This window comes from Cydia pomonella, chromosome 12 (genome assembly GCF_033807575.1).
Source record: "Cydia pomonella isolate Wapato2018A chromosome 12, ilCydPomo1, whole genome shotgun sequence".
In the NCBI taxonomy this organism is placed as follows: Eukaryota; Metazoa; Arthropoda; class Insecta; order Lepidoptera; family Tortricidae; genus Cydia; species Cydia pomonella.
Genome location: NC_084714.1, coordinates 9,424,664 through 9,448,949, shown reverse-complemented (window position 1 = coordinate 9,448,949; position 24,286 = coordinate 9,424,664). Strand labels below are relative to the sequence as shown.

At 36.1% G+C, this 24,286-nt stretch overlaps 1 protein-coding gene across 7 annotated transcripts in view; it reads left to right on the top strand.

Annotated features, from left to right (window-relative positions):
- The first annotated feature begins 987 nt into the window (after positions 1–987).
- LOC133523460 (heparan sulfate 2-O-sulfotransferase pipe) overlaps positions 988–24,286 on the top strand; it is a 94,073-nt gene continuing 70,774 nt past the window's right edge. The window contains exons 1-2 of one of the 7 annotated variants that reach the window (XM_061859054.1): positions 1,637–3,732; positions 7,533–7,697. In XM_061859054.1, the coding sequence (XP_061715038.1) occupies positions 7,654–7,697 (44 nt within the window). In that variant the 5' untranslated portion in view covers positions 1,637–3,732; positions 7,533–7,653. Of the gene's footprint in view, positions 1,411–1,636; positions 3,733–7,516; positions 7,698–24,286 lie in introns of those variants that run through there. The other 6 variants (XM_061859052.1, XM_061859051.1, XM_061859050.1 and 3 more) reach the window with 6 other exon arrangements.

Sequence of the window (24,286 nt, the reverse complement as noted above, 5' to 3'; positions counted from 1 at the left end):
TTTCCCTATAATAAGGGTTGTCTTATATTTAATTGTTTGGGGGAATTGTTTTTTTGATATTCAAAAAAACAATTCCTAATTCAGTATCCTACTAACTAGGTAGGTAATCACATCATTTTCAACTGATAATAAATTAATATCGGATACAATTCTTGTATCTTAATTATCCTGGAAGCGAATAGTTACTTAACCAGTTCAGTAGAGTAGGTAGTCCATCCATTAGATGGCTGATATACCTACCTGTTACATTTTAATGACGGCCACGAAACTGACATAAAATAAAATCGTATTCCGCTATGTTCCGAAAATACAAATCGAGTTCACTGTATCGCGATACAAGTAGCCCCGATAACGTGTGACATATCAATTTGTATGAACGACCTCGTGAAATGTGAAGAATCAGTGTCAACGGTTGTAAATATATCGGTAAAAATGCTGGAGATAGCGTGAAATAGCGGCAGCAATATGTCAAGAGCGTTGGTTATGTTTAGCTTAGTTACATCATATACCTACTCGTATTGGCCGTAGGTATAAACTCGAAGATGTGGTCAGTTAAGTAGGTACTTAGATACGCAGCAGAGCAGAAAGGCGTGTGTTATATAATGTGATGATATCCAATAAACAGGATAATTTTCATAATTTGCTTATCTTTGAACTGCTGGTATTTTAAGAATCAGGCATTTTTTTATGACATAGAAAGCAAACGAGCTCACATCGAGCTCATGAATCGCCTGTAACACCAGAAGGGTAAATAAGTCTGCCTTTAAAATGGGAGTCGGCTCTTTTCTTCAAGTTTGAAGGAGGGAAGACCTTCAGGTCGTATTGGTCCGGACATTGGGCGACATGCAGTTCATTCCACACACAGTTTAGCTGTGAGAGGCAGGAAATTTCTGGTTTCAAATAATAGTATCTACGTTGTGCCGTTCTCGAGAACGTTCCCCGTTTTGTATGGAGAATGTTCTCGAGAACGGCACAACTATACATGAGGCCGGCCAAGGTGCTGACAAATATCTGGACAGGTTTTTATTGTCAAAGCGTTAAATGCGTGTTTAAATAATTGTTAAAAATAGCAATGTTAAAAAGCGGGAAACCATAAGTCAACACTGCATAATAGTACATGCCTACCCGGTGCACGATCACAATGTTTTGCACCTAGTTTAACTTGTGGCTATAATATATGTAACCCATTCTCCACATGCAAAAAAAAAATTCTCCATGCAATTTCGCAGCTCACTACAGTGAGCTACAGCTACTACGAAACTCCGCGACCTTCACTATAAGGTCGATTTACCTTATTAGGGGTCTTACTACGTAGAATGTGCTTGCCAAGTTGCCTTTTCTGTTCCAGGGTCTGTCGGTTCAACATGTAACGTGATGCGAGCCGCTTAGCGCCGACAATAACATACTCAGGTGACTTCGTAAATCTATATTTTATAGACATGCCGTAATCGCAAATTAATGAGCAGTGTCTAGAGCCTCTGCCTCACTAACCGTAGCGGTGCCCGACAGGCAGAGCTTACTAAATTCAAAATATATTCTAGATGCTGTAGGCGAATCTTTAACGAGCAAATAATAACTAAATAACCGCCTATACAGCGATTACCTATCAAAATAGTTTAATGAGATATTATTCCTTCGTCTCTGTATTCAGATAGAATATAATGTGATGTGATTATCGTACCGTTATTAAGAATTTACGATTGACCTTTTAATTAGAGCGAAGAGTATTAATTTCACAAGTAGATATCCGTGAATCCAGTAATTGAGCCCAATGAACGGATTTTTAATCCGAAGCAACCTCGTTCGCCTGTGGTCGTGAATCGCAGGCAATAGGGTGTTCTCATTTTACTGAGGTACCTAAGCATACCTAAACGTTCAGGGTGCCTTACTTGGTTAGCCAAGACGCCAATCGTTCGCTCCGTAGCGCTATAATACGCTAATGTCTCTGTCGCACTAATATGGAAAAGTGATATAGAGAGATTACCGTTTCGTTCGCTACGGCGCAAACAATTGGCATCTTGGCTAGGCCCTCTGGACCACCAGGTATAAATATATTGAAATTAACCCAACAAGGTAGACCGATGCGATGATCAGTCCATGACCACAGGAAACCGTGAATATAATGGTATAACCCATCGTTGTGAAAATCCTTGTGGGAGGCATGTGTAGAGCTGCCATCTCGAATTTCGCCAAACCCGGACAAAGATTCAAATAAACCCGGACATTTGGCGTAAATCGCATTTTTTCCCCGGGCGTGTCCGAAAATAATATTTTTTAAATACAAGACCTTTAATTTTACATGTAGTTTTAATGTGCTTCCTTACATGAAAAGTGTCCGGGTTCTTGACGCCCCCCGGACGTCCTCCAAACTAGGACAAATTCGGGAAAACCCGGAAGGATGGCAGCCCTAGGCGAGTGTGGTGATGATGTGGAGGTAGAAGTTTGATTTATACTAGTTTTACGATTGTATTACGGGTTGTCCTACTGGACAGAAGAATAGTCCGGCGAGCAATTGATTTTATTTATAGACCGGCTGCATTAATGACGCCGGAACAGCGTGCGCGTGCGACGCCTCGACACGCGAGCTGTAGGATTCTTCTATATTAATTGGCGCAATGCGCGCCGGTATAAAAATAGGCATATTACGGAGTTAATCGTTTCACGTGGAGTCATCGTCGTTACCTAAGCCGTTTGACCCTTTACGTTATAAACAAAAATGTCACTGATACGCTACGGGTCCCGGGTGCAAGCGAGCTAATGTAAACCTTACTTGAAAGTGTGTAGGTTACTTTGACAGCGTACATCATAATACCTGTAGTCGTCCATGGCTGGGCACGACTATTAGTAACGCCGACTTTTGGTGTTCTTCGCGTTTAAAAAGGTAAACACAAACAAACAACAAGGGCAGCCTTAGGTCGGTTGAATGATTATGAGATTACTTCATTATTGAATAGTGATTAACGACATACCTACCTGTTCATCAAAAATAAATATACTTTTAACTTACTTATAACTATGAATGTTAAATTGCATTTTATTGACTAGGGATATGTGTAAAGTACCTAATATTTAGCAATGCCGGCATTTGTTCCCGTTCAGTCAGTATTGGTAGAATTAGTAACCGCTGCACAAAAGAAACAAAGGCTTTTGTTTTACAGATTATAGGGTCTGAGGCGTAAAAATTATTTGAGAAAATTCATACTATATTCGTAGTTTATTTTCCTTTCCTTTATAAGCTTGTAGGAAGTTTGTAAATTGGGCAAGTAAGTGGGGATTGGGATACATAGATAACTCGAGCCAAACGCAATGTCGATCTTGGGTCAAAACTAGGCCCAGAGTAAATAAATTAGGTAAAATCGCGAAACTAATGTCAAAGTGCGGGATGCAGCTACGTGTTCTTAAAGGAATATTGTGTGCTGAACTCAATCATGAATCTAAGCTAAGCACATTGTTAGAAAGTAGTCAAAAAAGGCGCTTATCGGCGCGTTATGAAACATGCTCTCGTCTGTTTCAGCCGAACTTTTAGTCGTTTTTCCGCGCCCTCCACTTGCCAGTAGCGGCTGCGAGGGCGCGCTCGGCTGAAACTCAGTGTTGCTCTGTATGGCCCCGCGGACGGACCCGCCCGCGCGTCTCCCGGCTGACGTAAACACGCGGTAGAAAGTCGATCGCTACGAGCTCTGTTTTTCGTGATTAAAAGTGGTGATATTTGCGGTTGGATTGTTGTTAGTTTTGGTAAATTTTATTTATTATGTGCACTTAACAGGACTTATTTTTTTGTCAACATTATTAATTTTGATATAAGCTGAAATAGGAAATTGATAATATCTATAATGATAGGTTATATAAAAAAGAATACTTGGTACTTGGTTAAAAAAAAGTTTTTTGTAAATGACAATATCTAAATCCCGTATACACTTAATAATTGAATCAATAGAGATTAAATTAACGTTTTCTAATCAGTACTAATGGCTCTTTAAGTTGTAGATCTCGCTTTAAAAAAAAAACTTACTTCATGGAGTCTATCACAGCGAACTCATAATATAGTCTTAAGCGCCATAGACCCTACTGGCGCTTAAGTCCTTTATACCGATTTCCACCATTTTGAACGTTTTCCAAAAAACGAAATGACCGATAAAAAACTATCTAACTACCGAACCTGCTCACAAAATTTTACGAGAATCGGTTGAAAAATGCGATGCAGAGGAGACCATCCGGAATTCCGGACAAACGAAAGCAAGTTTGCCCAAGCTGAAACGGAGACCTTCGCTAACGCTCGCGGTCCATAATAATTTATTCAAATAAATGCAAAATCATGAATGCATGACATGTTGTAATATTACTAGGGTTGCCGTCTCTAAAATTTGGAAACCAGGACAAGACACAAAAATTCCCGGATTTTAGAGTCCAGAATCCGGACATGTTAACAGGTTTTTTTTAAACAGGTTGGCGTGTGTCGCGGGCGGCCTAAGGCTTCAAATTTTTAAACCCGGACTACAAATGAAGTCCTCCCCTGACGCTCCCCGGACTCCCTCTAAACTAGGACAAATCCGGGGAAACCCGAACGGATGGCAACCCTAAATATTACCATAAATTAATCGATGGAATTACGATAATATTGTTTAATAAACTTAACAAAAATAAAAAAAAGTTAGCAAAGAAGGTATGTAATTAATTGCGCGACACAGATAATTAATAGAATCATTAAGTTAAAAACTACGTACATATCTGTACATGATGCTATCTGTGAGTTATGATCAATTAAAGGAATACCTACACTCACGCAAGCAATATCTTACTACTTGGAGTACTTGGATACCTATTTATATGAAAAAGATTCTAGCTTATAGGTTAGTCACCTTGTTGATTTCAAAGAAAATACTTGTAATAGCAAAAATACGCATACTTACCCCTTTAATATGTGGTCTTGGCGTAGGTAAATATTGCTCATTATTGGTAATGTTTGAACGATCATAATGAGAAGAGAAACATGATTTAGATATTGATGCAAATTTATAGTGTAATAATTTATATAATTAAATAAAAAATCTAATCAAATGTAATCACTAATCAATTCATTTTATAATGTTTTTGTTAGGGTTTTATAATAATTTCTGATCTCATTAAAAAAGTGCCGTATGCATTGTAACTTCTATATAAGTCGAAATACTTGAAACCTTGGTTGTTTAAAATATACTGTAAAATGTATTCCAAAAAAATAACGTTGTGTTTTTCTTAAGAGGTCCGTATGGCTGTGGTTATTAATTTTATACATTGAACAGGTGCACTTTTACCGGTACCTAGTCTTCATCTTCCTAGCGTTAGTCCCCGCGTTGTGACAATAAATGTAAATCTGTAGTTTAATATTATACAGGGTCAAATTTTTGTTTGACCGTACGCTGAGAGGTGGATGTATGTAGGTGAGGATATATGTAGGTAGGTCATACTGAACGACTCTTACTATGGAGCCACCCCGAAATTGCGAAAAAAAATATGCCGGCTCATACATTTTGGTAAATTACTTGTCAATGTTTTCTATGGAACAGCTGATTTTTTGCGCGATTTCAGTGTTGGCCTCATAGTAAAAGTTGTTCAGTATGAATGACTGTATGACCCACATATTCACCCCTCAGCGTATGGTAATACTCGTACAATAAATTCACCCTGTTGTGAAAAGCTCCGGTATGTTTTTTCAAATAGGCACTAAAATGAATATTGAGACCTCTACTTATTTAAACACCTGTACCTTCCTTCTGATATGTAGTTAAGCTACAAAACGACACACCTATCTTAAAACTCGGTAGGATGTGTAGGTACGATACAAAATGAGATGTCACGTCCATGATTACTTATCGGTAATCCGCTTACCAACCCACATACGCAATTTGCCAGCAGCCGTGAATAAATATGTACTTTTACACGGTGTGTACTTGTCTTAAAAGCTAAATAAGTGACCATGAATCGACAGCTCGAATTTCATATAGAAAGCTTGGATTATGTAGGTAGGTCTAAGCAAGGTGTATTGCATTGTCATATTGTAGGTTTTGAGATCGGAATATGTAGGTACAAGAGTCAATCTTTATATATTGTTTAATTTTACACGTTTCTTTACGTGAATTTTGAGTAATAGGAGATTATTTCATAGTCTACCGATTTTTTTGTAACGTGAAAGTGTAAGTGTTAGCGCGGTGGGTTAAATCTCAGTAAAGTATGAAGCCTACTTAATGTAACTTACATCTTGCTAATGAGTAATCACAACTTACGTCGCGTGTTTTACTTCAACTGGGTAGTCATATAAGAATCCGTATTACTGAAAAAAACCTTCACTAAATTCTGAAAGCTGTTCTTGATATCTTGAGCTGTTAAGTATCATGCTTCCATTGAATTTGAAAAGGTGCCCTGTCTCAAAAAAGTTATAACTACTATACTTAACTTATTAGAATAAAATTGGGCGGGCAATTAGAATACATCTTCATTATAGTAAATCTGCATCTTAAGACCAAAGTGACGATCAAAATAAAACGCCGATCTTATTAAAATTTTTATTGGTTCACAATTATACAAAAAAACCTACAGTTTCTTTTATGGGCTTTTGTAACAAATTGGCAATGATCACGCATTTGATCTTGGAAAGAGCAAATCATTACAAATCGCATCCGGTAAACCCAAGGGTCCAATGTGCCATATCACACTACTCCATTGTCCTCATTATTCTACCGAATATACTTATTGTACGATCGGCATGAATGTGCGAATTCACTTTGCATTTGCGGGACTCATTAACATGATTCTACATAATGACACCTAAATGATACACGATGCTACAACCTATCGCGTAAGGTAGTAAGCGTGTATTCAACTCTTATCTTTTACTACCTTTTAAACATTTATCTCCGCATGGACAAGAACAGAGAGCACCGACGCGCCTTTACTTTCTCCGTCTGATAATCTCTCTAAAACATTCTTAGATATTATTATATCACACACCCACATTTGTAGATATATGGCATTTGTTGTATTAATGGAGATTCGCACGTATTTTTTTTTGTAAGCGGTTATTAAACGTTGCATTGCGCTAATCCCCACGGGCAACTTATGTAACTAATATTAATAGAGTTTCCCTTCAGTAATTAAATATTGAAAATTTGATGTGTATATACTCTTTAGATTGAGCTCACCATGTTTTAACTGACGGAGTTCTTGGAAAATGTGACGATATTTCAACGGTATTTCCTAGAAATACTTGAATGATGTATTTTAGACATTCATTTTAGAATCCCTAAGCTGTGCTATATATTTACTCAGCGAACAACCCAATAAAGACAAAAGAGAGTCGCCCAGCTTTGACTCTAGGTACAAATATAAAACAAATTGTTTAATCTAGGTATCTCCTCTAGCATCCTACAAACCAGTTGAAGGTCGTTTATAGGCTTCTGCTGCTAGTAAGCCCAAATTTAGTACTTAAGTCCTTTTAAGTGCGTTAATTTATCCTAGTTTTTTTTTATGAATGAATGCTCAGTGAATATTTTCTTCAGTTTTCCATAACTAAGACAATACCTAGTGTTACGTGTATCCTAAATTCAGTGACAGTCGGATGGACGTGCAGTTGAGATCAAGTGAAAGTCGGTAATTTCCCGGTGTGGGAAGGAAGCAACAATGGATCACCTGTTCCGCCAGCGGCGGATAAGCGTGCCCAAGCGGTGAGTTACGATTAACCTTTACACGAGTATTTATTATTTTACTACACTACTGAGTTGGTGAAAATTTCTCCACTTGGCTTAAGCTATAGCATTGCCAATGCTACGAGCATCGGCAACCAAAAAGTAGGCGGTGTAATGCTGCATAAGCGATTAAAAAAATGGAAAGCCGCATATGATTATCCTTTACGAAATATTTTATTTACAATAACAATATACATAATGGATATATAAAGAGGATTACTATAACTAGCTTAAATCTAAAATAGACCCTTGAGGCATTGTACCAAGGACGCTGGCGGCATTTCCTCGTTGTATCGCAATACTGATATCTGATTATCCTTTATAATTCTACTATACTTTAAGTAGATTTATGTGTAATTTTTTTTTCCCGGGCAAGTAGGGTTAAGTACCCTATTTAAGAATAGCTCCATTTATTTAATCTCTTATACATTTAAATACGACATATTTCGAAGTTTTTCATGCCGCGTCTCGTTTAAAGCATTCGTAATTCGTATAATATAAATATACTTAGCAATCGCCGTGCTAAAAGCAATTAGAACATTAAGAAAGCGTATAATTGAAAAAGGAGAAATATATATCCGGTGGAATCCTAGTGTTATACTTAATTGAATGTAAATTATTTTCAACAGCCGGCGTTTAATAATATAATAAATAAACTGCCGACGTTCCAAAGTCTCAGGTATTACGAAATGTTAATATACATTTGTAGAAGTCCTGCAATGCTAACTAAAAAAGGAGGAGGTTATCAGTTCGACCGTATTTTTTGTATGTATGTTACCTTAAAAGTCCGTCATAAGTGAACTGATTTTGATAAAAAAAATCTTTTTCAGTTCCAAGTAGGAATCATTTTTGGCCTAACCTAGTCTGATGAATGGATCCATTAGGAATTGAGGGATCTTCTCAAATTGTATAGGCATACAATAGCGACTTTTGTATTTTCATCAAAAAACTAAATATTTACATGAGAAAAATGCCATTTAATAAAGTGTACTTATTTCACGTTTGGTTATTTGTCTTCTTCAGTAAGGTTTTTAAGGGACATTTGGGTCAAGGTCTAGTGATGATGGGTTCTATGAGGAATTAATAGAAGTCCTCAAATCTTGATGGATTCAGATACAGACCTTGAAACTTGAAACGTACCTACCCAAAGCGCAAAACTGTTGAGTGTTTATCATTTTTGAAGTTACTTTTCTGTTTTTTATTAAATAGGTATACGAATATAAGTACCAAATAATTGAAATTGGAAAAGTAAATCAGCACAGCATCCTCCATACCCAATTCAATTTACTCGAATACTTAGTGTAAAGAAATTAAATAAACAGAATCCGTGTCGCAAACAATTTGAAGCCTTACTTTTAGTGTGCATAAGGTTTAAAATAGGTTAAGATTAAATTGGATTTGTCTGTATTCTATTTAATCCTCGCCGAACGCATTTCTCTTGCCGAAGACGCGCAATCCGCTTTCCACCCGGACGCGGCGAGTCGATTGTAACAAAACCTTTCGGATAAAACATCGATTAAGCGATTTGGAATCGATTCTCTTGTCGTTTATACTCACAGATCGGTAAACAGTGGCTTCCTGCGGGTGAATGACACTAGAGGTAATGTTTTTGTCACTATGTCGCACGTTGTTGCCGGTAACTACAGTACCAAGTACAGTCGTCGAAAAAATATCTATTCATAATTCCGTAACCATAGGAAGTCAGTTATAAAAGTTACTGTAATTAGAAGTTGTTAGGAATTTCAACCATTTTTTCAGGCTGAATTTCAAAACAACATTTTCTTAGTAGAGTTTTACAACATTTGAAGTGGATGTTCAGTAAGGTACGGGTAAATGTAGTTGCCGGGTAAGTGATACAGGCCTTCATACCGGGGTGTGTTTACAAATTAATTAATTAGCGCTTAGTCACAAATTAGAATTCATTTTTTTTAATTTTTTCAATATTGTATTGTCATGTATATAATAGGTGTTACATAATATAAAGTCAGATCATGACAACCAAGTGACAACCTGTAAGGGCACACAATAGTATTATTCTATTCTGTTCTAGGTTAGTCTATAAGGAACATACTAAAATTTTACTTATTAGTAATAAAATAAAATATGAATAAATGACGGAAAATCTTATAAGTAAATGTATGATTATAACGTCAACAATATATTATATTGATAAATGGTTAATTGAATTCATTTGTCAATTTATTAATTTATTGATTGTCGTTTCTTATTGTGTCTGGTTATAATAATAGGCTAATGGTAAAAAGTTGTCATCATCACAATGCTGTGAATAGAGGCAGACCGACGATATTTATGTATATCTATTTTGTTATTTTTCTTCGGTATCATCAATAAATTCTTGAAGGCTCTTATTTACTACAAATTGTTTGAGTTTATGAATGCATTTATTTTTAGATGTTTCGTTTGAGCTTGAGAGAGCTTGTTGTATATCTTAATGGCCATCATATTTGAGCTGCTTGGTACAGTTTTAAATCAATATTTGTTGTGATTGCCAGATTATTTTTGTGCCTCGCGGCGTATCGTCGTGGTTTTTCATCGAGTTTTGTGAAGATATAAGGGTATTTTCGAACAAATTACCATATTTCCGAACAAATTACATAAATAAATCTTCAATCTTTCAATGTTTCTAGTAATAAGCATAGTGACCTATTCCTAGGTCGATGCATTTATTTAATTATCTTAAGGCGTACGTATATGAATTTTGACAGTTTGTTTTTAATTGTTATTACATGTGCCTTCAAATTCAGGTGTGAGTCGATGTCTAGTCCGTGGAGCGTGAAAGAATCGACACACTCGATTTTAGTTCCTGTAAATTAACATTCAATTTGCAAGGGAACTTTTTGTCGGGCCTAAAGTGCATTATCTTGGTTTTTGTGTAATTTATTTCTAGGTATAGATACCTATGTAAACAATTTTTTACCTACAATAACTATGACATCATTCTAGTTTCGGATAACTTTGTCAAGTTTTGTTAGTAACTGTACCTCAGAACTCATCGATGTCATTTTGCTAATAGAACACAGTCTTATGTGAGAATCGTCTATCTCTCCGCTGTAAGATTGTGCCATATATGGGCAACAATTAATCTGATTAGCATAAACAGTAACTTTCTAGGAATGTTTTCTTGTATTCGAACCATTATGTTCTCCGAAGAACATTCCCTGTTTACTGTAATTGCTAGTAATTGAGAAAAACGTTCCCGTCTCCGAGCGGGCGGAAATTCATTGTATGGCGGTTAATCGCGGCTTACAAATAATACTTCCGTATCATAATTATAGTTTTCATTTCGTTATAATACCATTGTAGTGAAGAGTAGTAGGCAAATCATACAAAGAATACCTACTTCACTGAACTGAAGAACCTAAACTAAATAGAGGAAAGTACCAATCTTTTAAAATTGTATAACATTTGCGCATACCTAATGTATATGTGAACGCATTTTTATCCTGTTTTGGAGTAGAAATAGTAGCAATAGTGGAAAGTTCGTAAGTCGTATTAGGTACCACTTAAATTAGAAGTAGCCACGTTACTTCAACAAGTTCAACATAGTCATAGGAATTAGTAAATGGGCCACTTAGTTCAAATACAACCGCGTTCCACCGCAGCAATGTTTATAAAGTAGTTTGGTTGTTCCAGACAAGCTGTAAATCTAGCATAGAGAATAAATACCGTGGGATTGGCAACATCATTGCAAAATCGAGATTGTCCGTACGACTCAGCCTGTTTAAGTTTACTAATGAAATGGACACTCGTTAATAAATTGCTGTCTATATTAAATGCACGAGAAAACTTCTTCGTCGTGCTCCACTTGCGCCGGCTTAAGTTTCTTCTGCAATAAAATTGCATTATGGACACTTGAATACTTAACGTACAAATTTGTAAGACAGGTGCAATAAAAAAAGCACGACTGCTCTTTATGTTGCAATAACATATAAAAAAATTAAAACCGGACAAGTGCGAGCCGGACTTGCCCACCGAGAGTTCCGTACTTTTTAGTATTTGTTGTTACAGCGGCAACAGAAATACATAATCCGTGAAAATTTAAATTGTCTAGCTATCACGGTTCATTAGATACAGCCTGGTGACAGACGGACAAACGGACGGACAGCGGAGTCTTAGTTACAGGGTCCCGTTTTACCCTTTGACAAAGAAATAAAATTGAAATCGAAACTCACACCGTCCGGTGTGAATCCAGTTTCATTTAACAGTGTTAGTGTGTGTGCCTAGCAAGTTGTATGCAATTTACAGTTGATATGTTAACATATTAATTTATGGATGGGTGTATTTTTTGATGAAACAAATTCAAACTAGGTGTAAAATTATATTATGCTTGAATAGGAAAGGTTTTTAATCAGACAGCTACCCATAAGTAACCGAATGAATTAGGTGAGACTAACATAAATTAATAGGTGTGCATTTATGCCACAAAATTATAATCTAATCTAACCTCATAGCTCCAAGGAAAATAATACTTAATACGCGCCAATTTGTGTCTGCCGAAAATATTACGCATGTAGATAAGTGTCCACGATGTTAAATTTCAGTATTTTTGGAGAGAGTTGGTTCTACACGGCGAACTCAACGCTCTTATGTCGTTGTCTCTAAATTATATATGTACCTGCCCCCGGTTTTGTTCCCACGTGGCCGTACACGAAAACCTGTCTGAGTGAACACTTTCCCCGACTTTATATATATTTGAAGGTGGAATACTAATGCATTATTACCAAATTTTATAAGACCACGTATACGAATATGTGAATATTTTGTCACCATACCTTATTACATGGCATAGTTTGATATTGTCGCCTTTAGGTATTGTATTAATTGACATTATTACGTTCATGATCATTGATCATATTTGTCACGTCTGTCGCTATGAATGTAGGTACCTACCAACTAATGGAGCAGGGAGTTTCGAACACTAAGATCTAAAATATGTTTAATCTTGTGCACTTTGCCATAAGTAATAATCATACGTGTCAGTACTGTCAGTGTATTTATTCCTCTAAAAATAGGAGGCACGTAAATGACAAAAATTACGTAATTGTTTGATTCATAGTGGTATATGGTTATGCGTCTGTTTTCACTTTTTGGTGATCATTCTTGTTCCAGCATAATAGGTATTTTTAGTCATTATTAATTATTTGCACATCATTAACTACATATATAATAAACCCAACAATACAAATTTCTACAATCTGTTCTCCATGATAAATAAAGTAGCTGTAATAAAGGTATGTTTTGACTGATTTAGAGTACCTAATAGAGTTTTTAATAATTACATATATTATTATAAAATAACAATATTAAACGCTTGATTCATATTAATCCAGTAACTTTATACATTTGGAGTTTGCGTCAAATTCGGTAGTTCAGATTTTTTGCAGACTCGTTTATGATGTTGTTGTTAAGTTTGTGACCTCGAGTGCCGAACGCAAAAATTCTTGAAAATTTAGTTTTTTTTTTTTTAAGTTTGGGCGACTATAACCCTAAAGGACTGGTTTTTGATAGTACCTTCTCAAGACGGTTTTAAAGTAGACTAAATTTAGTATGAGCCTCAAATAGCCCCTGTAGATCTAATGTTTATTGGACTATATGGATATATAATATATGTAGGTATAGTTATAACGCTGCCTTTAAGCAAATTTAACTAGCTGCTATGATTTACTGCCTATACCACCAACATGTTTTCAAAATCATTAACTAGCTACGGTATTATAATAAAATCCATTATTACCTGTTGGTCGTAAATTTAGGTGGCATTTTCTCCTTGTGGGAGAAACTAACAACAATGGGATCACTAGAAACTAATTGGAACTATGTAGTCCAAAGATTCATTTGTTTGACTTTTTATTCCTGTTCCAGGCGCCACCCAGTATATGTATTCTTTAACCTCCTTTTAGGTCAGTTCCTATTAATGAATAAAAAGCAATATAGGTATAATATGTATGCCGGTAATAATGTTAACCACATGCGGTCTTGTTAATGACATCGTAGGTATATAGGTACTCCGATAATTAATATTGATTCTTTCTCACAATTAACCTATATACCTACCTATGAAGTTTCTTCGACCTCCTGCGGCAGATCGTTTTCATACTTCAAACGAACCATGTAGTAATGCATTGACTTTAATTGAATCCCAATGAACGTTTTTGACACACTTCCGTCTCCCATAGTATAATTAATTAATTGCTCTATTGTTTTAGATTAATTGTGCGAACATAAGAGATTTCTCCGAGTCGTTGACATGTATCACTCACTTAATGTGCGAACAACACATAGTGAACTGAAGGCTCCGTATATATCTTAGTTTTGAAGGTATTTGAAGTATTAAATAAGTACTATTTAACTTCGTTCCTGAGTTCATCAATTTATTAACTATAACTACTAAATCTAAATTGATTGTGTTTAATTATTCTTTATATGTATTATGGCGTTTGTAACCTCATAGACTTTGTATATAGCGACTCCTTACGGCGCCATCGGTCCTAGACAACAGGTCTAGGTCGATGATTCGCGTAATATCCGCCGGACAGTTAGCTCCACGCTTCACTTCCTACCCTCACTGACGTCGGCAATTTTAACATAATTGCTCTATAATGCGGATGTTAGGAACTGTTATAAGTTACCAATTCATGCATATCAGTAGATGTGGAGCTATCGGATCGATGATCGATCGATAATGAGTAAAAGCACGCCTTTAGAATATATGCAGAGCTTAATTGGCGAAGCGCGAAAACTCAAGCATATTAACACGATACTCGTAACATGTTAGCTAATTTTTCAATACAACCTTATTAGCGGTAATTGAAGTCTTCGTTTTTTAATTCCTTTCCTGTTATAATTATAATCCATGGCGAAGCCACCTACAGCGCGGATATTATTGAAGGAAAAAACTTCGAATTGCAATTCCGTTAGGTGCAAGTCGAGCCCAGCCTCAACAAAGGGCTACCTCCAGCGATGGAACTGATTCAATTCGTATTATCCAATCTACTGATATTAGGTATTATTGCACTAAAATGGATATTGGATACGGATGCCTTTGGAATTGGTTCAATGTGGTTTGATTCTAAATTCTTCTATATTATGTACTTTTGATGGAAAATAGTCACTGTTATCCATCAGAGTTTCTTCCACAGACCTACAAAAAACGTTGCTTCTGCTTTTTTCGCTTGATGTGAAGATGATATATGTCGTTACCTACTTAGTACTTTTATTATGTGAAAGCTATCCCCTACGGCGGCTCGTAAGCAGTAGCCCTAACGACGTGATGCGAAGAGTCGTTTGACCAACTTTTTTGCAATCACATTCAGGCTAACTCGCTTTTCTCACAATTGCAGAGCCACTCACAATACGCATTTCCCAGTCAAACAACTTATGTGAGAACAAAAAACTTGCGTATGTTCTTTGTCGTTTAATATGCATTTAGTTTACTCGTAACAAGCTTTCCGCACCATTTGAGCAACTTCTTTTGACGAGTCAGAAAATAGTAAACAAAATAGCCAACAGAAACCTGTTTATCTTGCTGCTTCTAGGTTTGTTTGCAAAATTGACAGCTTTGTTTCAATGTGAAAATCGCACTTATATAACATGCTAAGTACTTTAATGTCAGTAGACTAGAAAGAGATAATCTTCATGGGTAATTCATCTTGTCGTCATAAGTGTCGCGTCGCGCTGGATTATCACCAAACAAATGAGCAGAGTTTAACCTGTCACTTATGGTTGCCAGCAACAACCTGGTTTTATATAAGGTATTCAATCTAAACAATGCTTCTTTGTCCGTGAAATGTGTCCGTTTAGAGCATCCGACTTAGAAAGTCCGAGTATTTCCGATCTCGTTTCGGTTTTTATAGAAACACGAACGCCGTGGCCCGTGCCTTTGTTGCGGGACACTACGTGTGTAGAGTTCCTAAATTGAGTAACGAACAGTTAGATAATTTCTTTCTCGAACCGATGCATGAATTGAGTTTTTGTAATCCTGAGTTACCGTTCGGTGTTCGGATAGTTAGCCGGGTAATTGTCTTCTGTGTAAGTCGGCTATTGGGTCGATGCCCCATTATTATGAAGGACTTCCGACGTGTGCACCTCTAAGCAAATTACTCGGTGCTATCTAGAGCTCCAATTATAATTTTAATTTCTGATCTTGACTTCTTGTTGTTTATCTCGCAGTGGATTTACATAAAATTTTGTTCAATCCTTATCAATACTCTGCTAGGTGTTATTGCAAGATACTGTACAACTTTCCCTATGGAACCAATCCTACAATTGTAACATTGCTGAACAACCGAAATATAAGAAATAGCCGATTTTTATCATGATATATTTTTTTGCCCTATCGTAAAAGGTAAAAGTTCTCCAATATGATCTACCTACATATCCACCTAAGGGTTACATAACACCGTTATACTGAGCGAGTAGGACTGAGAGTAGGGTTAAACGAATATCAAATTAAATTCGTTTTGAAAGGTCGGATGCTATTCTTAATCTAATTCGGGTTCCGTGCCGTAGTCGCTACAATTGGTTCAAATTTAACGCTAATGCAGGTCAACCGAATAATATAAACAAGATTTACCCCGGCATTGTGTTAACTTGGCGAAATCGTAATTTGATTTGAGATGAAAGTTCACGTCAAATTACGAATATGTTCTTAGAAATCTTGTTTTCTTAACACAAGATGAAAACATGCAGAGCTATTATATTGTACTTAATAATAAATTGCTGTGTGTAAGTAATGTGTATACATTATGTAGACAAGTTACTATGATTATTGGTAAACACCTTAGGAATATTTATTTTATATGTTGCGGTTAAGTTCTCTTTAAAAGTAGGCAGTACTTTCTTTACTTTTAGTGACGTATTGTATTCAATTGTGACTCGTGGTCGGCCTAAAAGAAAATTTACATATGGTAATTGAAATAAATGACCCTTCTTTGTACGAGTATGTAGATTGCAGCGGTTAGTTGGATGCTCGGCGCGTGCGCGCGCCGGCGTCGGTGCAAGTGTGGCAGCGGGGCGCTTTCGTTCGACCAACGACACATCATTATATTAAAGTTTCGCGCATGTCATTTAAATTGTGGGTTGAAGTGGGAAGAAGAATAACCGATTTCGGAAGACTATTTAGATGATAATTATTTCCTTTTTCAGATAAATTTAAAATGGAAACTCAAAATTAATACAACATCAACTCTGAGTATGGATACTTTATATTTTACATTGTTTGACCAATTGGTCATTTTATAAATAGGTAATTAACATATTAATATTAATGAACCTTGTCGTTTAGCTTAAAAACCCTATTATCAGATTCTCAAAATGTAGGTTTTTTCATACAAAATAGGAGAAGGGCAGTCTACAGACAGAGGACAGTCTAGGCCTTTGAGACATTATTTTTGTACAAATAACGTTCGGTCACTTTTTCGTTCTACAACTATTTCAGTTTAGAAACATCTGTTTCAACTCTAAAATCTAAATAATTTTGCTTATAACTACATACTTAAATAAAAACGAATACCTTATAGAAGTTAGACGTACGTACCCCGATCGTCCTAAAGCAGACCGATTTAAAACCATATCGTGATACGAGTAATCAAGTAGGTACTTAGTTGCTAATGCGAATCGATTTAAACGTCTGTTCCTACTTTCTTCACCGTCGCGCTTGATTAGCGCTGATCAAAATAATGAAATCCCATGAAAGGTTCGTAGAAAGCATTGGACGAAACTGGGCTAGAAAATAGTCGATTTTCCGTGAAAGTGCGCTTCAATCGTTTTATAACTCGATGATGGCAATCGATAGATTCGATCCGATGTATCGATTAATGATACCTCAATGGGGCATTATTCTTGTAAAGGTCCCGCTACTTGCTTTGATGCTATGAAAAATAGAACCATTTTATAAATGAGTTTAATGATGGATGAAATAGGTAATAGAACAATTTGCGGAGTAGAAGGGTCTTTTAAACACAGTGTTTTTTCCATGAGTGTGTTGTATTGTAATGAGCATAGTTATCATAAATTAATGTGCTTGCATTATCAACTCATACCTATGTACGTCGTACGACCTGATGCCGTCTCTCAGTCTAGACTTGACGCACGTTTGCCTGGCAGGGTTCATTTCTATAATAAATATTATAGATAAATAAATATTATAGGATATTATTACACAAATTGACTAAGTCCCACAGTAAGCTCAATAAGGCTTGTGTTGTGGGTACTTAGACAACGATAGATATATAATACTTAAATACATACAAAAACACCCATGACTGAGGAACAAATATCCGGGCACTTCACACAAATAAATGCGCTTACCAGGATTTGAACCCGGGACAATCGGCTTCATAGGCAGGGTCACTACCTATTAGACCAGACGGGTCGTCTAAACAATATATAATAACATGTAAATGCTAATAATGACATGCAATATTATGTCCATGAATAAGGTAGCTATTGCACATTGAGTTGTCGATATCATTATAGGACATCATCGTCACGGTGTTACTGTACTAATAGATAATGTTATATTTTTTTGTAAATAGATTCGTTCATAATCTGAAGCCGGCATCAAACCGGATTACGGTAAAGGCGTCGAGTTATCTGACGACACCCGCACCGTGACGGCGTCGATCTTATAACACTGACACATATCCGAGATAACAGTGCAACACAATGGCACGCCGCGGAAACCGCGGTGCATTCGAGCCCGTCGCGTCGGTTGCACTACCGATACCGCCTACACTCCAAATACAACCCTAATCTTTGAGGATTAAGGAAGGTTTAACAACGAGCTTCGTTATCGCGCAGTTTCTAAGACTATGTCTCACCGATTACACTAAAAACAACTCTGTGTCTACTTAATTTAGGGTTTATTTTGTTGGTTCATTGTTATAACAATTTCACAGAAGCGCTTGTGGTTTGATCCGGTTGTGGTTTCAATTCTTATCATTGCGTTATTAAAGTCTTATTTCCTGTAGCATTGCCTTAAGCCCTAGTTTTAGATGCACTCTAAACAATGTTAAACGTCTAATTAGTGCGTTGTTTCACATGACTGTAATTGGATTAATGCGCCGTATTTGTATAGTGTTAGGGCATGTATTTGTGTGCGTGATCGTGTGAAACAGAGCGGAGTGTGCATGCGCAGTGCATCGGAAGGTTGCATTGAATATTCTTTAATACGCTAAGCATCTTATTAAGCAACCATGTGACAAAAACTAAGGTACCGTTGGGTTCGTATTAACTAACTGTTGTGTTGAGTTATGTTGGCGTTCATGTTCATCGTTACTTTGACATTTTTTTTATAAGTGTATGATTGTATATTATTACTACAGATAATAAGAAACCAATATAATAATAATTAATAATAACTGGTAATTATGTCGTATAGTTTATCGTATAGGGTACCTTCTTTTAAATAACAAGTGTATGTTTTGAGCCGACTATTAACACACGCAAGCGTAGAGTATAATTTGCAAATTAAAGGTAAAAGTTTAGGTAAAAAGTTTCACCAAATTTGAGCGGAATCTATTGAATTGATATAGCACCAATAAACTGGGAAAGTTTTAAAGCCTTGTTTATTCGGATGTAAAGTCGTTCCAATTGCTTAAAAATTAATCCAGGAAATGACGTTTAATTGGCCCAGCCCAGCTATTAGGAGTTGATTTCATAGATCATACCCATTCAATTAAATTGTTTTTAAGTCATCGAATACAGTCCTAATTATACTATCAATATTTGTTGTTGTCGCTCGTACTTACTTAAACTGCATTGTTAGTAGTTACGATAAGTAATAAAATTAATAAAACTGTAAACTAAGCAACATTTATTATTTTACCGTTATTATAAGAAAACAAATAAACATGTTGCATTAACGTTTATTTCTTGCGAAACAATTATGTATAGTCGGTTTAAAAAATCCGCGTGCAATTTTCATATTTTGTTGTATAAATTGCCATAGCTAGTACCTCCACTTAAGCTGTGCTTAATTGCTTATGCGTATTAAATTTACATTTACAAAAATGAATTATTTAAAACTAAAAATATACTGATACTCGTACTTTTCAACCAAACGCGTTGATGTCTTTTATACGGATTAGTACAACTGGCAACTACTTATTTCACCAAAATGACTTTTCTGTAAGTACATTTCGAAGTACGTTTCGTGAATACATATTTACTTGTTGAGCCAGTAACTTACGATGAATTGACACTGTAAGGTGACCACTGTCGCAGTAGGGAAACAGGGGCGGTGGTAATATATTTGGTTACAAAATGTACCTGTATTTGGTTATACATACCTTTTTCATGGCATTCAAATGATGACGACGGATAAATACTAAATAGCTGAGGGCCTCCTAGCCTAGTCGGTAAAGGTGAGAGTCAGAATGGCGGGTTGTACCTAAATAAAATAAAATTAAAACCATGCCATATTTTTGTACCTAATTTGTACAATTTAGTACTAACTTAAAAAAAAAATCCTCACGGTAATTATCATAAGTTATCATAAAAAAACAGTACACCCGCCGTCCTAACAGTCAGAATGGCGGGTGTACTTTATTACGCTATATTCCCGTGGTTATAGATAAATTCTATAAAAGCCAAATTTTTGTACCTTCATATTCAATTATAATATGAGCCATTTTATTTGTGGTTACCAAGTTTTACTCATTATATTTTGCTTGCTATTACACTATTGCAGGCGTTATCGATCTCATTTTAAGAAAAAACGCTAAGGTACAATTATTTTTATTAAGCCAGGGTTTAGTACCTTTAATGTTTAACCTGTTGTGTTCAAATAACTCAGAAAATCATGCCTTAAAAAAGGTTAGGATGCAATTCAAAGAATTCTTCCTAAGAAAAATCATGTACCGTGAGATACAATTTTTTTAACGGCGGTACTAAATAGTACAAATTAGGTACAAAAATATGGTATGCTTTTCATTTATTTTTATTTAGGTACACCCGCCATTCTGACTCTCACCGGTAAAGGACCCTGCTACGAAGCAGGAGGTCCCGGGTTCGGATCCCGGTAAGGACATTTATTTGTATATTTATCACAAATACCTGTTTCTGAGTTATGGATGTTTTATATAAATATATAGTTATCTTTAAATACTAAGTATATATATATATATATACTTAGTATTTAAAGATAACTATATGTTAATCATAGCGTCGTCTATTACCCACAACACAATCCTTTGTTGAGTGTGGACTAGGTCGATCTGTGTAAAATTACCACCAGAAGCCATCCGATACCCTCGTTAGGAGTCGTTAGCTGTTCCCTTATCTGATAACTGTAAATTGCATTGAATTCAAATAGCTTCGTTATTGAGTTGCGGCGCATTGTGTGGTAACGACGTGGATAGTGTCCAGATAGGGCCCGGTAACATATCTGCCCATATTCCACCTGTTTTCATGACGGCTTGTAATATAAACTGAAATAAATGTCATATACTAAGAAAAAGTGACCAAGGCCTCCAGTGCCCCAGGCTGGAATCGAACCAGCGTCCACTGCTATCGCGGCAGGTGCCTGAGCAACTCGGCCACCGTGGTCACGGCAACATTGGTCGAATTTTTCCAAGTATATGCATTTCTTACTGAAGGCTTACGGCGCCCCCTAGCCATCTCTAAGGTAGAACAGTATGGTTCATACCTTCTAACTGGATCAACTCAGGTGATACCGAGCTAGCGAGACTTAGGTTTAGGTCTTGTAATATGGCGGCTAGTTGGCCAATTTTATAGACGTGGAGAATTTCGTAGTGTCGATGTTGATGTGGATGTGTAGGTAAGCAGGGTTTGAAACTGGTACTGGTAATACATGGTAAAAAAAAAAATCTTTCTCTCTCCTTACCGGTAAGAATAAATTTTTATGGTTTGTGGAGAACGATATAAAACCGGTTAACCTCGGCTTTCAGAGACGCTCGGTTAAACTGAAATACGTGAAAGAAATAGCAATACTTTTTCGTTCTACTTATTTTGTTTTGCTGCGAAATTTTCAATTCAACCGGTTAATTTCGTTCCACAAAAACGAAAGATGAACGAATTGGCATACACTGGTATCTCAATAGAACAGTTCTTTAAACGGTAACCGCAAACAGAAACGAAATCCTTTTCGTTTCCGGGTGAACAAAAGAAACCCGTTTGAAAAATAAAACGGTTTCTGAGCCGTGGAGTTGCAGAGGAGTAAGTTGTAAATTCGCACGGAGAAACAGATGTTATTTTTAATCCTTAATCTTTTCTTCTTTGTCGTCGTACTCTTTGCAGAGCGTCGTGGTCAACTGGTGACATCAGGCGCAGATGTTGCTTGCCGTACGATTTCTCGCCATTTTTCGCCGTTGGGGGTATTCTGGCAAATGCGTTCAGGGGTCCTTAATCTCAACTAATAAATAATCATTGACATATATATCTAAGGACGGGCCTTACGGGCACTAAACGGGCACTCAAAAAAAGGGGAGAAAAGAAACAAAAAAAAAATTTTTTTTGTGGAATTTCACAAAAAGTCATATTACATGTTTTGCTTCTGTTGCCATCAGGAATACACCGTTAAAATCTCTCGCAATGCTCACGGGCACCTTGTCTATTTACACCGTTTTTTTTTTTCAAATTAAGTAATAGTACTTATCAGTATTTTTATAGGTATCTGAAAACGCCCTATTTTTAACAGTACTAGAATTGAAATCCTGGAACGACAGCTAATATTTGTGTAAGTGTCCAATATTTATTTATTTATTCATATTAATCCGTAGGAAATACTATTTATGGTTGGAGAGATTCCGGGAGCAAAAAAACGTTTCGAGCGCAGCGAGGGTTTTTGTCGTACTTGCACGAGCCTTTATGAGCGTTGATCACGTTTTAACGCGATCAATTAACGTCAAGTTATGAGACCACTTCCATGTCAAAAGGTTAACGAGTTTATGAGATGGCTACTTTTCCCATTAGCTTCGTTTATATGACTCACGTGCTGTATGAGTCATCCAGAAATTGGTAACGGGATAATAATTACAACTATTGAAACATATTTACATCTATTCAGATTAGTCAAGCAATTTCCTATGTTAAAAACTACGGTTTCGCGTTCAATATTAGTCCAAAATTAGAGGTTTTTTCATATTCATTCACACTGCAAAAACTACCTGTAGGATGAGGTAAGAAGTTATACTCGATCTTATACCAAAATAGTCAAAAGCAAGATTAGGGTTCTTTTTTATAGTATTTTATGCAACCGTTGCATAAGAAGGGCCAAAAAAGGCGAGAGGCGTGGGTTACGCCACGAGCATTTTTTTTTCCTACTTATACAACGTTGCATACAATACTTTTTCTACGACTACTGACTTAAAAAAATGAAAAATTAAGCGCGGGAAACGACAAAATGAAAGACATTCTCTATGGTGAACTTTGTTTTTAATTGACGTTCACTGACGGTGAAAAAAAATAGTTTTTATAAGTTGACAACAATGCATTTAGTTTGAAAACTGTATTAATTTTGATTTTGTTAGGTTGGTTGCCATTAATCGCATTATCGTTTTAGCGATTTTAAAGCACAAGGGCTATTATGAGGAATAGACAATACAGACTTTTCTTTAACCCTATTGTGTAGGTACCTTATGTTTTAGGAATGTATAAATGACAGATAACAGTAGACGAGTAGAAAATAATAATAATAATACAATATTAACGTGTTTATTTCTCTAGAGTTCACTCACGTTAGCAAAATGTAATGTTTAGATATGCTATCCATTATAATAGTATTTTTGCTCCATATTCGTATTGAATGCACTTTTATTTCGCCTCCAGGCGTATGGAAATAGTCGCTATCATGCAATGATCACTGGCATTCTGGAATCGCCCAGAGCTCTTACCTTATCTAGAATAAATTAATCTCACTCGATACCCTAATCGCTGCAGGGTATAATAACATTAATAACTGGCCACAATAAAAGCGTATAGTTTTGAAACTGTTTGCTTTGTTTCAAGTTGTTACGCAATGCTAACAGCATTTTAGTTTCCCTCACAAACACTAATGGAATTGTCCTGAATTGACCTGTCTCACTGTCACAGGCATTTTTAAAAGATGTTACTGCAAGTTTTTTTTGTTAGGCAGAATTCTCACACTTGGAACTTATTTTATTTCAGTTTCATAATAGTTACATCATTATAGTCTTTAAGTTTTATAATTTGCTTGAATAAACCGAAATAAGTGTCATATACGAAGGAAAAATGACCAAGGCCTCCAGTGTCCAGAGTTGTAATCGAACCAGCGTCCTATGTTTACGCGACATATGCCTGGACCGCTCGGCTAGCCGGTCACGGCTGCATGGGTCGAAATTTCCAAGTATATGACAATTACCTAGAGGCTTTAATCGGTAATTTTTTCCCTTAGTATATGACATTTATTTCGGTTCTTAGTTTCAATAGTAGTGTGTTACTTTAAATAACGGAAATTAAACTAATTGAGTAGTGCTTTAATAGAACTACCCGTATAAAATAAATCATCTTTAGAAATCATATCAAATCATTTTTAATGCAAACCGCGTTAGGCTAAAGACCATTTG